Consider the following 16996-nt stretch of genomic DNA (forward strand, 5'->3'; position numbering starts at 1 on the left):
GATGGAGTTCAGGTGTTTTATTTTGGTGCTGGTTTGGTTAAAACAAACAGGCATTTTTATTTAGAACTTTAGAAAAGTGAAACTTCTATTGAAGGCACACTGCACTGATTTTTCAAAGGTCAGTTTTCTCGTCATGAGGAATACCACTTAGCCTGTGAAAACAGTTGCATGATATCAGATCTTAGTTAATTCTCTGCAGGAGGCGCTCCTTTTGTTATCTCATCGCAATCTTAGCTTTTCCGGTTCATTTTCCAATCTGTGAAATGTGTCACATCGTGTGGCAAGGGGCCCCTCGCCAAGACACAGCTGTCAGACAGGTGTTTAGAACTTGAAATGAAACTTTAATGAACTGGGAATTGGTTCTGTTTTTTGAATGTGACTCATATTGGTTGACTCAAAGCTTCAATGGCATCAGCAGTAGTACAGTTTCTTTCTTCAGGCAGCGATTTGTTTCTGTTTTGGGTTTTTAGGTCAATTAATGAGTGCATGCGGAAGTCGACAAGATTTCCTCAGTCATTTATGACAACTTCTACTTTCCTTCAATATTTGTCAGAATAGCTCCCCGCCACTCGCCCCTCCCCCCGCCCCAGCCATGAAAAGCATGCACACCACAGGGTTTTGTTAATACAGCACTCTGACTGTAAGACTCCCCCTACCAGCATTAATCTCTTCCACTGTGATATCCCTGCTCACCAGGAGCCATGTTCTACTTTTGGTTCCATGCCATGGTTTTGCATTTTTGATGGTGCGTTGGCGGCTGACGGAGAGCATGGTGGCACTGTGGAGAGGAAGAGAACTGCGGGTTTCCTCTGTGATGTCTGCTGTGAGATTACAGCAGTGTCACCTGAGGAAACCCAGACAGCTCAGTGTGAGAGCTCGCTCAACTCTTTGCTCTCGCTTGCCCAGGCTGGACATTATTTGGGATTTTAATTTTGCCTGCTGCACACTCTTGCCTTTGAAGTGATTTCTATTTTGCATGACTACACTGTTCTTTTATTTCTTTCACTCCACAGAGCTACAATATCTGCATATTAATGTGAATGCCAAGTCAGTGACCAGTAGATGGAGTCAAAAGCCAGTCGGCCCACACTCTGAACTCCTCCTTAATGACACATCAGCAGCTCCCTACAGTATACTACAGTCCTGCTGCTGAATTATAAAATAGAAACAGAATAGAAAACATTAAAAAGTCATGAAGTGGCCAGAGATGTTGAACAGCTTAAATTTCCTGCCTCTGTCCTTCCTGGCCTGGGACTAAGGTGCTTGGACAGTCTCCACTGAGCTCTGGACTGCACAGACAAGGAAATTTGACATAAAGGATTAAGAACAGCATATGATAGAAACAGTCTGTCTGAAATTTAATTGAAAGGTAATTATAAAGTTGGAGAAGTGAAGTTAAATTATAGAAAGGCACGCTGGAAAACATTTGAATATTTTATCCGTGTAATACAGAAATTTTCAACGTTAAAGAAGCAGTGTGTCGGATTTACTGGCATCTGGCGGTAAGGTTGCAGATAGCAACCAAATCAGTACCACTTATCTCACCCTCCCTTCACCACGTAACATGAGAGTCAGTGTTTGGGGTGTCCATTCTGGGCTACTGTAGAAACATGGTGGAGTCCATCGAAGACAAGATAAAGAGCTCATTCAAAGTGAACAAAAACACAACGATTCGTATTTTGAGGTCATCATAAAAACGTAACTTTTCTGCCAATAGTTTCCTCTAAATCCTACAAGCTTCATTTTGGTTTTAGGCTTTGAAGGGAGCAAGATACAAGCTGAGCTTTTGACAGTCTCTTACATGAAAATGTGTGTTCTCTCTCTGAGTCGTCATTAGCAGGGAGCGAACAGTGTAGAGAAACAGGCAGGATATCAGAATGATAAGAGTGTTTTAAACCTGATCAAAAAGGCCTTTTAATCTTTAAACTAAAAAGTTCAGTGAAAGCTCAAGTAAGAATTCGATACCACCCTCTAAAAAGGCACTCTTAAAACGTTAATGAGTTGCAACTAATAATTTAATTAATGGTTAATAAATCATTTACTAATGTTTTAAACATCAGTTATAAACCAAGAACAACTTTGGGGTTGCTGTTCATCCTCCTCTAACATCCCACTACCTATGTCTCTTTAGCTCTTTAACTTCATCATCAGTAAGATGATAAAAAAAAAAACACTTCATTAATTAAATGTTAAAAGCATAGTTCAATATTTTGTGTAAAACACTTATTTGCTTTCCTTCAGAGAATTGGACAAGAAGATCAATACCACTCTCACATGTACGTCAAATATGAAGTTATAGCCTGGCGACAATTAGTTAGCTTATTTTAGCTTATCTTAGCTTAAAGAGTGAAAATAGCTAGCCTGGCTCCAAAATTTCAAAATTCACCAAAATCAAGTGAATTGCTTTTGACTTAGATGGGAACATTAATACCACTCTAATATCTGTACGCTATTAAGCAGTCAGGACATAGTTAGCTTAGCTCAGCATAAAGACTGGAAATGGGCAAACAGTTAGCTTGCCTCTGTCCAAAGCTAATTAACATGCTTAAATGTTAATCAGCTACAGGTGCTGGTAGGTGGATTTTGCTACCTTGAAACTGCCAGACTAGTTCCACTTATCCAGTCTGTATGCTAAGCTCAGCTAAGCTAACTGCCTGCTGGCTGCTTCATACTTCATACATGGACGCAGCTTAATGAAAGTTTGCAAAGTTTTACCAACATTTCTAACCATGTAATGAGTGGAAATGACACCAATCAAAGGCATTTGTCACAATCTGACAACCCAAACCTAATAATTTAGCAAATGATTCATTAATATTTATAAACCTGTTTCAAAGTTTGTCTTATTAGAATGTGGAGCTGAAGGTTTTTTACATTTCTCCTTTACCCTGACTTCATTTCAAACCTAATTATTTTTTATCAGACCAAATTGAGAAAACTCAATGTCTTGTAAGCTTTGAACTGAGCCACGATACAATTAAGTCGATATAATAGATTTCAAAAATGTATAAGGGCAAAGGTACAAAGGTATTAAGTACTCAATCGAAACATCATTTCGAGTGATGTCCTTGTTAATTGTCGTCTTTTTAATCCATACATAAAAACATTTTTTAAAAAGATCCTTGTGTCGTCCCATGTACAGCTCCACTCCACCAAAATACACATCCACAAGAATCGTTGATTATATTCCTTCAAAAATGATTATCTTCGCAAACCTAATGATTTCAGCTTTTTTACTTCCATTTCAGAAAATGGCTTTTTGGGGACAAATATTTTCCACATCCTTTTCAAATTATCACCCTGTTATGAAAGTCCTCATTAGCCTAATGATGAGTAGAAAGAGCAAAGACATGATACCTTTAAGAATGTCTGAAAGCTCTTCAAAGCTCTCTTCTAAAGCCTTGCCCTACAGAACAAATGTGCCCATGTGGGACAATAAAGACCAAACTGCATTAAATTGAATACCGCAGAGTGCTGTCATGATGTGCAGCAACTAAACCGTCTTAATACAAATGTGCAGATTGAGATTTGAGCTACTTTTTGATTGAGTTTCTAATTGCTCGTTCCACTTCATCAGCTTTACCTTGATTTAATAATTTGGTGTAACAATATGGCTGAAGGGTTGAAAGGAGAAGCTGGTAGTTTGTGTGATAGTCTGAGTGTTCGCTGAGGGATTCTGTGGTTGAGCTGTGAAACGCTGCCACACAGAACAGATCAGAGTCTTCGCTCACTTGATGGAGACCTCCCTGACCGCCATGTTGTCTGAACCTCTTCACTATGAACATCTGCCGTAGCTACTGCAGCTCTCTCGTATATGTTAGTTTGAACATGGTGCTTCTGTACTAATGCCAAGGTAGCAGGTTCAACCTCCTCGAGGCTGTCACGTCTTAAGGAAATACATTCTGTCTCTCAGGAAATGCAGTGAGACTAAGTTTCTTTCAACTATGCGACTGCATAGTAATTTGAGTACTTAAAGCTGCACTAATCTATAATCTATATTCTGCATTAACATGTCAAAGGTGTTGCTCTGAACCTGCAGAGAATTATCACTGAACTAACCAGTTCCGTTCAGCTCCACAAAGCTTTTCAGCATCTTTTAGCTCGCAAATGTAACACAATGTTGACTGCTTGGGGACAGTGCACAAGGAAACATGCTGTAAACACTGACAGTATTTACACATATGCAGCAAACTAGAAAGTCCAATATTCATTCTCCTTTAAACTCCACCAACTCTTTGGCTTTGTCTGTCGTTGTTTGATGCTGGGCAGGAAGTCTAATGGCCATCATGGCTGAAAACCGCTGATGGCTGACAACAACGATGAAAGAAACATCGAATGAAAGCTAATGTTTTGCTGTGTCGGCTACGTGGCTATTTACACTGTTTTGCCACCTTTACCATATGGGCTGCACAAGGTGATGAAATGTCAGTGCTGTGATTTTGTTGCACCGAGCTGAATCCTGCCACTCTGCATCCACACGCGCTCAAAATTGGCAGCCTGTTTCAAACCAGTCAATTCTTTCAGGAAATGACACGCCATCAGGACCAGAAGGCATGTCACACCGCTGACTGCTCTCACCTGTGGCACTTGTCAGACTTATCTCTGGCAGCAAGAGATAAAGTCTGTGGGTTCATCCAAACAAACCACAGCTGGCACTGACACAGCCTCATCACCAGAGAAACACACACACACACACACACACACACACACACACACACACACACACACACACACACACACACACACACACACACACACACAAAGAGAGAGAGAGAGAGAGAGAGAGAGCTGTGTTTCCGTCACTTTGGGAGACTTACATTCATCTCCTGGAGGCTTACTCTAACCCTAACCACCATAATCACGACTTCCCTAAGCCCCACCTTTACCCCAACCTTAAACCAAGTCTTCACCTTCAAATTGAATGATTTACATCATGAGGAGTTTTATCCCCATAAGGAAGGCAAGTCCCCACAAAGTGACGCACACACATTATTTTGCCTTGTTGTGTGGTGCCTGACCAACCTTTATCGGTAAATGTCATATCTGCAAGTTGATTCTCTGGTTCAATGTGCATCATTAATACAATTAAGTCAAAGATACATTAACTAAATCTTTGCACAATAGCTGCAGTTTTAATGGCCCCAAGCCTCTTTGCTTTGGTGTTTTGATTAATTCACCCCGACTGTTGTTTTACTTCAACTTTCTCAAGGCACAGTGTGAACTTTAGATATGTCTGCTATCTCACAGCCTGCTCACTGACCCACGATTATTTAGATTTATGTAAAAAAGGATGTGAGGTTTTTCATCCCAGGACTATTTGCATTTAATGCCTGACAGGCTTATCATCAGTTTTAAAAGGATGAAAGTAGAAGTGACATGAATGTACTTGATTAAGACTGATGATACATATGTTCACCTTGTGGCTGATTCTGCCTCAGCTGCTGTATTGTGTCTTTTCAATCAAGCAGTTCTGACTGATACCTTCAGAATCAATATTAAATGTGCAGGAACACAGAGGGTCTTTGATTCAGGATCCCTTTGACAACTCGTATAAGTACACCCTGCAGGTCAACAAGGCCTCACACTGGTGTTTTTACCCAGAGCACACAGAGCATCCCTTCAAAACTAAAAAAAAAAACTAAATGGGGGCAGCCAGGAGATTGCACAGTCTTACTTCTTTTAGACCTTAGTGCAGCATTTGAGATTTGATCATGAAATTTTAATTGACTCACTTAGGCACTAAGGTGGGTATCTGGCTCAGCACTGAGCTGTCTCAGATCCCATCTTTCTAATAGACCTTTGTCTTTTAGACAATTCCTCTCTCAGAGGCACACAGCTCCTAAAAAGTCCTACAGAGCTCAGTTCCAGGTCTCATCCATTTGTCCATCTACAGTACAAGCTCCCACTTGGAAATGTCCTTGAATAATTTGTATATCTCTCAGTTGGTGTACAGAAAATACCAGTGTATACAAACACAGTATACAACAACAACAACACAGACAGCATAAAGATGTACCTATACTGGATGTATTGATGGAAGTTAAGGTCTTTTTTAAAAATACTCCTGCTTAACTAATTTTCATTTTTGACCTTTAGTTTTGACCTTTTTAGTTATTTAAGAACTGGAGATTTAAAAGTCATCTGTAATATATGCGTGTGTCTATTTTGCATCAGGCACTGACTGACACTGAAAACTCTCTTCAGAGGGAAGTAGGTCAAAATGTATCAACAACTTATTTATGTAGTATAAACAGCTGATCTGTGTACAGATGATCTTAGTTTTATTTTTGTAACTTACAACGTTTCTTTTACCCTTCCCTGATTTCCATTCAGCTTTTATTAAACTACAGCGGCCTTTATTAGGCCTTTGGATCCCAAGGTTTGAAATGATTTGAAGGTTATAACTTTATTTGAACAACATTCTGAAGGACAAAATACACACTGTTACACAAGGTAAAAGAGGCACACCAACGAGGTCAATGATCACATAAAATCCGTAGAGAAAGCTCCTTTTGGAATTCATTAATCGGGGATGCTTCAGCTTCGAAGGGCTGGGGAGGTTAGCAACAACAGACGTGACTTGCTTTGTTAGCAGTAGTTAAATGTTTTAGATTGATGAATCAGAGACACTTAGAAGCCATCTGGACAGTGATCATTACTCATGCACCCTTTGCCTATATGGTGTTTTTTTTGGCTTGGCCAAGCAAGATGATCCACTTTAAGGACTAAATGTCAAATTCCTGAGCATGAATATAGAGAGAAAAAAACTTTTGTCAATGAACAGCGTAGGTATGTATGTATGAAAAATAGTATCCAAATGATAGTAAGGACAGACTGAGAGAATGGGAAAAGTATTAGACCTCAGGCTGAACTTTGGAAGAACCCTGCCCCTGCTATTGTCAGCAGAAAATTACTGTCTGATGGGTTTTCAATTGAGAAAAAAAGGATGTACAGTACAAGAAAGATAGAAGCTGAACCAATTTACAGCAGAATTCTTACTGCCAAGAACAGGATTCAGCCACACAAAGGTTGTGCTAAGATATGGAAGGATTAAAACACAAGTTTCACCTAAATTCACTTATTACTACACCGAATACTTGAACCAGGGCAGGCCCCCTGATTCAGGGTATTGTTCAAAAAGTTTTGGAGAAGCATTGCCTGTCAAAGTCACAAGTTCCCTCCACCTGCTTCATCTGAGGGAAAACTTTCACTGTGGCCTCTGCAAGATGTTCCCAGTTCAGTTAATGTGAACAAGAACAACAGCAAGAAGGCAAGTGCATCATTTGTCTGAGTCATTGGGACAAATACGGGTCAAAATGGTAAAATTCTGCACACTGGCCCACCAGTGATGGTGTCTGAAATGAGGATCCTGAGGGAGCTGGTTGGCAATATTTTTGGTGAAATGTTATTTTCAATGCCAGAAATAGGCCTAGAAAGAGAGTCTGGTATGTAAAACACCAGTTCTGAAAAATGAGCATTTTCAGATATAACATGAGAGAAAGAAAGTCACTTTGAAGCTTCGGCACAAGGTTTTCAAAGCCTCACAGAAGTTAAAGATGCAAGAGAGAGATCCAGAGCAATACGCTCGCAGCTGAGAGAGGGGCAGACAGAGCTTTAAAAATAACTGATTGATGGTCGGACATGCGGAAGTCTATTTCTCTCCACACAGTACAGCTGCAAGCAGATGCTACGACTACATCACACTGGAATATCATTTCGTCTTCATGATAAGGGAATTCTGAGAGTTTCATTTCATATTAAAAAGTCTAAACTCCTGAAAGCTGTGTGTGTGTGTGTGTGTGTGTGTGTGTGTGTGTGTGTGTGTGTGTGTGTGTGTGTGTGTGTGTGTGCATGGGGGAATACAGACATCATACCAACTTGTGAAACTTTGAGCTACAGATTTAACAAGACTGAACTCAGATGCAGGCGTAGACATAAAACAACAACTCAACAGTGTTACAACTCAAGAAGAAAGTTTAATTGTTCTGGTAATTTATCCTACAGTTCAAATTCCCTTTGCTTAGCTTAGCATAGCATAAAGACTGGAAACGGGGGAAAACAGCTAGCCTGGCATGTCCCAAGATAAAATCTGCCAGCTCCTCTATAGCTCACCATTTATCAGGTTATATGCTGTTTGTTTACTGCGTACAGAAACCTGTTGTTTTAACATTGAAGATGTGTGTGGTAGCTGTGTGGGAGCTCAAAATGAGCTCGGTCTTGTCATCGAACTCTCTGCAAGAATAACCATATTTCCCAAAATGACATGCTATTCCTTTAACGTGTTTCATCGAACTCAAAGTAAGCATTCGTGGCCTTACTTCTTCCTGTTTTGAAATGTTTTCAGAGTAAAGCTGTGTTTGTCCTAAAGTCCTCAATTCAAACGCTCAGGTCATTGAGAGCAAACAGAATGATTGGGTGAAAGAAGCAGCCAAACTGGGCGCATTCAGATGACTGCTGGCACTGTGGATGAGCCATTTTTAACAATCCTGTTGCAAACAAAGTCCTGAGGTGCTTTGACCTTAGAGCCTCTGTGGCACACCGTCTCAATGGTTCGTGGTGCTTAGGGCTCCTCTTTTCTATTCTAGTCGAAGCAGAAACTTTATGAGTTAACACAGTTGCCTTGATTATTTTTTGAGGATGTCAGTTAAGTTTTCCTGTTGTCAGTGTATTTACTAAATGAACCTCACTATGTACAGAAAGGGTGTTTTTACCTTTGCGGCTCTAGAAACGTCAGTTTAACTTTAATTCAAGGCTGCATAGCAAATTCCACAAAGTCTGATTTATTTGCAACAGGCAACAATAAGTTGGCAGATAGATTTTGCTGCAGCCTGAAACATCATCTCATCAGGTTTCTTCAGAAAAATAAAAATTTCCAGATGCTGAGTGGGTGCCTGTCATTGAAGTGTGAAGCTAAAGCTTTCCCAACAATCACACTGTTTTCAATCCTCTGATGATACCTTTTCATGCTCTCGGATGGCGGTGCTATGTGTGTATAGTAGCAGTCCGTCATTGTTACCCTCCCAGATGCACATAAAGCTCTAATCCTAAACATAAAAAAATACAAAGTAAAAGTGCGTCACTGATTATAGGCCTGCAATCATACAAAGCACAACCACCTCTCAGGTACTGTGAGCAGTGTGCTCTTAGCTGTTTAAGAGCCTCTATTTATAACCTCCACTGCTCCTGTCAGCGTGGTGGTTAGTGGGAGAGGTATCATATTTTGGGTATAAACCTGTCCAAACCACTAAAATCCAGTATAAGTGAGATTGTGAGTTTGAGGGTTGTAGGAGTCAGATAGCACCAGCTCCCTGAGGCCAACTATGAGGAGTCAGCAGTAAGACTGGCTCACAAAATCATCTCTGACCCATCTCCCCTCCTCCAGAAAAATGCATCAAGGCCATGTCCACAGAAATTAATTTGTGCCAGTACCCATGAAGATTTTAGCATGCCTGCTGTCAAGATCCACCCCAGCACAGAGTAGATGGACTGAGCTCTGGCTTAGCCCTGTATTGATTTTCATGTTGTTGTTTCATATCTTGGTGATGTTTCTCACCAGAGGCAGCAAAATAGCCCAGTGCCACTGCTGCCACTCCTTGCACTCATGACACACGCAAAAAAATCATGAACACCCCCTTGATATATGCTGAATAAACGCCATTGCGCTCTCGGGATGAAAATGCCAGTGAATGGGTTAATGTGCTGTGGTTTTGACGCAGGAATGGTTAATAGGAGCGCAGGCAGCAGGTGGAGAGACATGCAGACTGATGAGCAGCAGAGGAGCCACTGTGCGCTGGGCTGAGCCGTCCCCCGTTCGTCCCTGCAGCAGGCACCAACTGCTCCACTTGCAGGAGAGAGGCGGCTTTTTGAAGGCATGCTCCGTCCGTCTGCCGCTGCTGTTGGACGGGACGCCGGTGAATCACGGTCGCAGTCCGTAGCTGCGTAAATGACTTGAGAAACTCTCCGTCGAAGTCAGCGGACAGAGAAAGCGGCTTTTCATGGGAAATGAATGTGACCGGGAAACAGCAACCTGAGCTGATCGAGCGACCCGCCAGTCTTTTGGTTCCAACTTCGGCAAGTAAAACCTGCTCATTTAGATTCATTTGCCTGCTCTCTCTTCCCTTGAGATGAGCGGTATGTGAGGGGATAATAACAAAAAGCGTACAAGCCGTTTTAGTCGTTGAAGTGGGAACTCCAGACTACCTTTAAAAATGCGACTGTTTACCGTTTCTTTGCTCGGAAATACTTGTGTATACTTGACAGGCTTCGAAAGAAAAATATTTTCCAAATAAATATCGATATCTGCATATATCGGCATATATTTAGCAAACTGTGGTGCCCGTACTTGAACAAACGTATAACTTTTATAAATAATGTTTCGCCTGTCATTAGCAGTCCTCCAGATGTCTCAAACGTGTTTCCAGGGCGGGAGCGACTGATTGGTGCGTAGCTAGAAGTTTGGAGCAAAATTCGTTGAAATACGGCAGGTCCTCGTTTCCAATTCATCATTATGTACATGCCGAATCCCCCAGGAGACCATGCTCATTTCTCAAAGCCCTTTAATTTTGCTCTACAAGACAGGTAATTTGAGATACATGCAAGCGCTCATTAAACTACAAGATATGTGAGTGCAGGCTGGTGTGAGGTTTCTTCTGTTTGATGTCGGCGCGTTTTGGTTAATTCTGGAGCAGTTGTGGTTTAATAGGTAACAGCAGTTGTGCAAAATAGACAGACAAACACTGAAATAGCTTCACTCCCATAACTTTCTATGATTTTGACGTTTGTTTGATGTCTGTATTGCACAAGAGATTCTTCACATCATTACAAGCAGGCCGTTATATATACATAAAACCACTTTGAATAATTGCCAGATTAATGCTTTGCCTGGTTGTTGTATAGTTGCAGAGTACTGCTTCATCAATTATGACTATTCCTGACATTATTTTTTCTTTTGCCAGACACAGGCTATATACTGAGTTGAGCTTTGTAAAGGGCTTCACATTTAATTGGGGATTGCGGTTAGGCTACTTGAACAAGAAAACAAATGATTTCTTTCATATTCTCTGGCTACTTAAAGCAAATTTCAAAACGAATGTCATCTGCTGCCTAAGATTTAACAGCACAACTTCATGAGGAACTGATATAATTCAGGTTACACACACATTACACTTGATGCTTGTGTCTTGTGTCTCCATCTTTCCATTGGTTTTCTGTACCTGTTAATGTTTTCATGTCAAGTTTTGCATACTTGCTTCTGTTGAAACATAGCGTGTATCCTCTTTGGCTAAGTATAACCCATCATTTGCTTCATGGTGTTAAGCTTTCGGCCTGTTCTTGCCTCCACTGGACACATGGCACCTTTAATTTCATCAGTCCCCGGAGTCCTGCTTTGCGGCCACTTTCCGTTCACGAAGCATTTGCTTTTAGAACTTGATACCTGGGCCTTAAGGGACACAAGTCTGCAGCTTAAATCTGCTTGGAGTGTTTTCAGTTTTCACACATTTCCCACTCTCCGTTTACCACTGACTGATGGCTAAAATTATACAGTAGGCTGACTTTTCCTGTTGCAGCAGGCTCTCCCACAAACTCAGTCATGTCTGTAAGGCTTTCACTCCATCATGCGTGTTTTTCATCACCTGTGCAGTTTCAGGGTGTTAGACATGGACTTGATTGTGCTTCAGCAGTAATTAAACTAAGGATTTGGCAGGTCCTTAAACAGTGATCGTCAGAAAGGCTGTAATGATCTAACTTTCTTTGAATTCATGTTAAAATGTGTTAAACATAAATTCTATTATTAATCTGCCACTTTACGCCAATCTTCATACGCAGGTAGAGTCAGAGCCATTGTTTCTTTTGTTCTTACGAGTGGCCTTCAGTCAAATTCATTAAGCCGAAAACAGGTCTTAAAAAAGTCTTAGAATTTGGTTTTTGGAAACATGCAGATACACTGAGACTCGTTCAGTAATTGGCAATTGGCTTGTGTTTGGCTTCCAGTCCAAACACAAGCAGGACTGCATCTACAGTATGTGCATTAGTCTGACTGTGTTTGAATTGTATGTCAGGGTATATTAGCGCTGTGACGGACAGGCAGCATTTGCAGAGTGTTTTTCTGCCTCCCCACGCTGGGAGAGACTCCATTGCTGTCTCAGTTCAAGCAGTATATTTGTCATGACTTGAAAATGCTCTCCTCCTCTCTCCTGGATTGTAAATCCTTTGAATATTAAGTACTTCCTATGTTCTGAGTAACAACTATCTAGTTTCAAACTAGTGATTTTCTAAATTGGGTTGCACAGTTCAAACTTAGTTAACAGTTGTCATGAAGTATTCCCACAGTAACTGTACCGCAGGAGTAACTGTAACCGAACTTGCTGATATACAACCTGTTTACAGCATGGAGTTGAAGTGGTAGTGCAGAGTACAGTGGACGTATCTGACCTGAAACTAGCTTTTTAAAGACAATAGAAATCTTTCGAAAAAGAAATAACACAACACACCTCAAATTGCAAAATTTTCTGACAGTAACATTTGATTGAATAATGTTAGTTTAGCATAAAGCCATGGAATAATAGAGTTTCGACACACTTTGGTCTCATTGGTTCCTTTAGCTCTCGCTCCAAATAAATCCATGCCGCATCGATAACTAGAATAACTTAGAATACACTTACGGTGTGTGTGCATTACATTTTTTCTTGTGCTTCTATGGCCATAATTATTCCCATCTTAAAGTTATCATATGTTAAGATATTCACATGAACATTGAGCAACTTTGTACCAGTAGGTAAAATGTGAGACGTCTAACTGCAGTCTTCAAGGAATCTCATTCAACCTTCTACAGGGTGAGAAAGATGGCAGAGAGCCGGCCAAGAAAGGCATACAAGTGTTCAAAATAGCCAGTGCATTCTTCCACTGGCTGCTTTTATGGCAAGTCCCTTTTCATAGGGATACTATGCTATCAGGCAAGACCAGGGCTGAAACCTGGTCATGGATGAGGTGTTTACACCTCACCCCCTCACCCACACAGCCGAGCACTCAGGTCCAGTCTGCCCCCTCCACCCATCGCCTTCCACTTGTGTTGGTATGGCTCGACCGGACCTTGCTGTCACAACTGCTGCTCACAAACCTCAGGATGGACATGCACGCACACACGCACGCACACATCATTATAATGGTTGAAATATAAAATATTCAGCACTGTTGCATCCTCATCACTTGCAGGCCAGCTGACATCTGGTTATCGTAAGTGGTGTTACTTAAGTTAGCTAACTGCAATTAGAATTTAACTAGCTATTATGTCATGATACACATCAAAGGTGACGACATAAAATACCACTAATGACTAGATTCATGAGAGGAAATGAAAATTAACTTGTTTCAATGCCAGAACGAGTCAGTGTTTGGAACTGCTGGTTGCAACACGACACACTTTGCTCCAGACCTTTCTAATGACAACAGAAGTCTGTGGAAGTGTTGCAGCTCTTCCTTGCACTGTTACTTGCTGTATGTTGCACACAGAAACAACAGGAAAACCATAAAGATATCAGTTCACCAAATCCCTCAAAGATGAGAGGAGTGAGGAGAGTCCAACACTCTGTTCTTTTGAGTGAACATCAATTTGATGGCATGCTGACAATCATCAAAGAGGATGTCAGTGAGGACAAAACAAACTTCAGAGAGTCCATCAGCGTCAAAGGCCATTTGACAGTGCTTTAACCATGTGACAGTATGTAAAATTAGATTTTTATGTGGAATTTGCAGCTTTATATTACATTATATAAGCATTTAATAAGTTAGCACCATGATAGCCAAGTCTCCTCAATCATATTTCATATAAAGATTTACATACTGTATCTAAAAATTTGGAACAGTCTGGAATCCAAAATCCTGTCCTGTTTGTTCCAAAAATTAGACTACACCCAAGTTATGGTTCGTTATATCCTAATAAACATTGAATGCAACTACTTATAAACAACTACTCACGATGGCAGCTATGACACTGAATTAAAACATTTGTGGAGGGAAATTAAACTGGTGTCCTGGGAAACCGTGAACAAAAAGCAGATTTCAAGTTTCAGGAGAGGATCGCTGCTGCCGTGGAAAGAGTTTGGCACCGGGCCTCTTCTCCCTAATGACTGTCGACTTCACGAAGAAAAATAAATGATTTTAGTGTTGACTTTGGATGTTCATTTGCGTTGCAGTTCGTTGACTCTGAATGTAATGTGGGGTGCAAATTGAACCCCTCAAAAAAAAGAGAGAGAAAAGAAAAACTGCCATCAGCGCTTTAAAATGCATGACTAGTAGCTAATGGTCAATGCGGCTCATCTGGGAGCCTGTATGAGCTCCTATTTGTAGTTATTTCTACTTTTTCTAAAGTTTCTTATGATGTTCTAGTTATGATTATATTGTTTCACTTTGTTGAAGATCACTTTTAATTGCCCCTGTAACTGATGCCCCGCCGCTCTGCACGCACACCCTCACTTTCTTATAGACAGGTGTGTAGGAGGACATATCCAAAGGCAACAGAAGACAGAACTCCCACACACCATACTTTTACTTGGAATCAACTTTATTGGAGCTAGGTTTCGATTGTCAGACCTTCGTCAGTTTTTCAAAAACCCAGTTTTAATCTCCAGTAAGGTTTATTGTCAGTAAAAGTGTGGAATTCTCTCTTCTCATAGCTCTCTGATAAAAGCTTACATCTGTTCATGAGTGAAAATGTCCGTCTCTGTCAACACAATGCGAGCAAATATGCTAAACAATGCCGACGGTAAAATATTTACAGCGATGGAATAATTATTCACGCGCAGCCTTACAGGATTGGTGGTATCGACTTGTTGGTCAATATAACCTTTACAGAGGGAACAAACAGCAAGGACGACCCAAAAGTGAGATCGCTGGAAATGGGATTAAATAGAGGCTGATGGAATATGGTTATCAGACAATCAAACCGTGGCTTGTCCCTTTCAAAAGGCATCAAGAATAAATGACATGCATGTCATATGAAATATCCAGCCCCCCCGTGGTCACACGCGTGAGGGCCTCTCTTGGCAGGAGCTGCAGAAATATAATTATACCCCAGTGGAGTGTGAAAGTCGATGCTTTAGTATTCAGGAAGTCAATCATATTTTAAACCAAATCACCCCTGTTGGAGCATGAACATGTATTCTCTTTAGCTTTTCATTTTCCCAGAGCCACTCAGGTAATTGGAAAGGACACCAAACAATCAGACGTTATATTGTAAAAATTGTAAGTCAGCTTATCAGAAAAGGTTGTATTTAGTGTCTTTCATTGCCTAAACAATATTCAATTTTCCTCCAATCACAGGAGCCGTGCTCTTCAGAATGAACAGTGTGATTTAATGACCCTAGAGAAAGAAAGAATACACGTGGCACATGCTGTTTAACTCCTTGAAGCATTTCCTCCTTATGTTGTATTAAGATTATTGTACTAGACATCTTTTCATGTCTGATGGCTGCACAGTTGTACTTTGATGTCCTTATGGCACATGAACTAATGGCAGGAACTTGAGGAACCCATGAGAGCAGTGAAATGGGCCAAAGGGCAGACTCCAGTCTTATATCATAAATTAGTCTTTTTTAAAGCTTATAATTAGTCCCTGTTGGAAGTGCAAAGATACATATATAATACAGTATTATGCACAGTCATATTCCATTATTCAACTAACTACAAAACCAGGCAGTAATTAAAGTCTTAATTAGATGGTGTTTTAATTTTTAAAATGTCAGGAGAATATGTAGTGTCATAAATCCTGATACATCAAAACAAGTTGCGCTGTCAGTTTAGGACCTTTCTTGAAATGTTTCCTTAGAAAATAAAAGGAGGCTCGTCCTCTGCATTATTAATACCCACAGCGTTTCATTAGCATTTTTATTTATATTCAAGGCAGGAAACTTATGCATTTTAATGTGCTCATTCATTTCCAAGTGAGATATAAAGAAATCTACCTTGTCCCTTAACCAGCTGATCGCGAATTGATGTGGACACTTCTCTCACCACTTCAGAGAGCTGCACTTAAAAAAGACACGAACAATAATATTTGTTTTTTGTGTTTTTTGCTCAAACGGAGATATGTCCTTGAAATGGGAATGAAAGACTTTTGGAAATATTAACAGTCCCAGATTAATTCCTCAAAACCTACACTCACCCCAAATTACTCCTCCCATAGAGGCAGCATAACACTCACTTCCCACTCATACCCAGCAGAATTCATTAGATTGAAAGTGCGTCTCTCCATCTGTATTGTGTGTACGAAAGAGAAACAGAAAACATATGCATTCAATGCTTAATATCACAAAAGCGAGGTGTAGTCTTGAGAAAATGTCCAAACCAGATGATTTGGACTAATTTCCTTCATCTAGGTCTTCATCTCTGCATGTAGTCATCTCACACACGTTGGACGTTTTTTTTTCGGGGGAAACTGTGGCTATCACACAGCCGGCCGTGCTGTTATTTGAGCAGAAGAGCTTTGTGAGGCAACCCTATTCAAACATTGAATATACAATAGAGAGGAAATACATCAAGTGGCTTTGATTCCCTACAGCGCACTCTGAGTGGAAGATTGAACAAGGATGATTGCGGAAGATATAATACCACATTTCTGTGAATTCTGTGCATGCGAGGATAGCTCAATCCTTTCCTGCAGTTATTGACCTTCCAGGATATTGACAGACAGCGCAGTGCTGCATACAGTGGATTTACCGATGCATAGCAAAATTATCTATTTAATGCATATAAGGTAATTTAAACCAGAATTTGTGATATAGAAACATCAAACAGCCATAGAGACTTCCTATATGATCACACATGTACTTGCTTTCCTGTAAATCCCTGTTGTAGTTTCTAATCTTTCTCTGCAGATGTATTACTCGATTGTTGGTGAACATGTAAAACAGCTTATAAAAATTCTGAGGAGCTGCATTGCGACATGAGAAACTCTGAAATAATATAATTCATTAGCCTTTGGTTATTTTTAGGAATGATT

At 40.5% G+C, this 16996-nt stretch overlaps 1 protein-coding gene across 1 annotated transcript in view; it reads left to right on the top strand.

The window, feature by feature from the left end:
* Nucleotides 1-9724: 9724 nt before the first annotated feature.
* The window catches only part of sntg2 (syntrophin, gamma 2), a 76615-nt gene continuing 69343 nt past the window's right edge, over nt 9725-16996 (top strand). Inside the window, exon 1 of the mRNA XM_070979139.1 lies at nt 9725-10071. Within this exon, the coding sequence (XP_070835240.1) occupies nt 10003-10071 (69 nt within the window). The 5' untranslated portion in view covers nt 9725-10002. The remainder of the gene's footprint in view (nt 10072-16996) is intronic.

Source organism: Chaetodon trifascialis, chromosome 14, assembly GCF_039877785.1.
Source record: "Chaetodon trifascialis isolate fChaTrf1 chromosome 14, fChaTrf1.hap1, whole genome shotgun sequence".
Lineage (NCBI taxonomy): Eukaryota > Metazoa > Chordata > Actinopteri > Chaetodontiformes > Chaetodontidae > Chaetodon > Chaetodon trifascialis.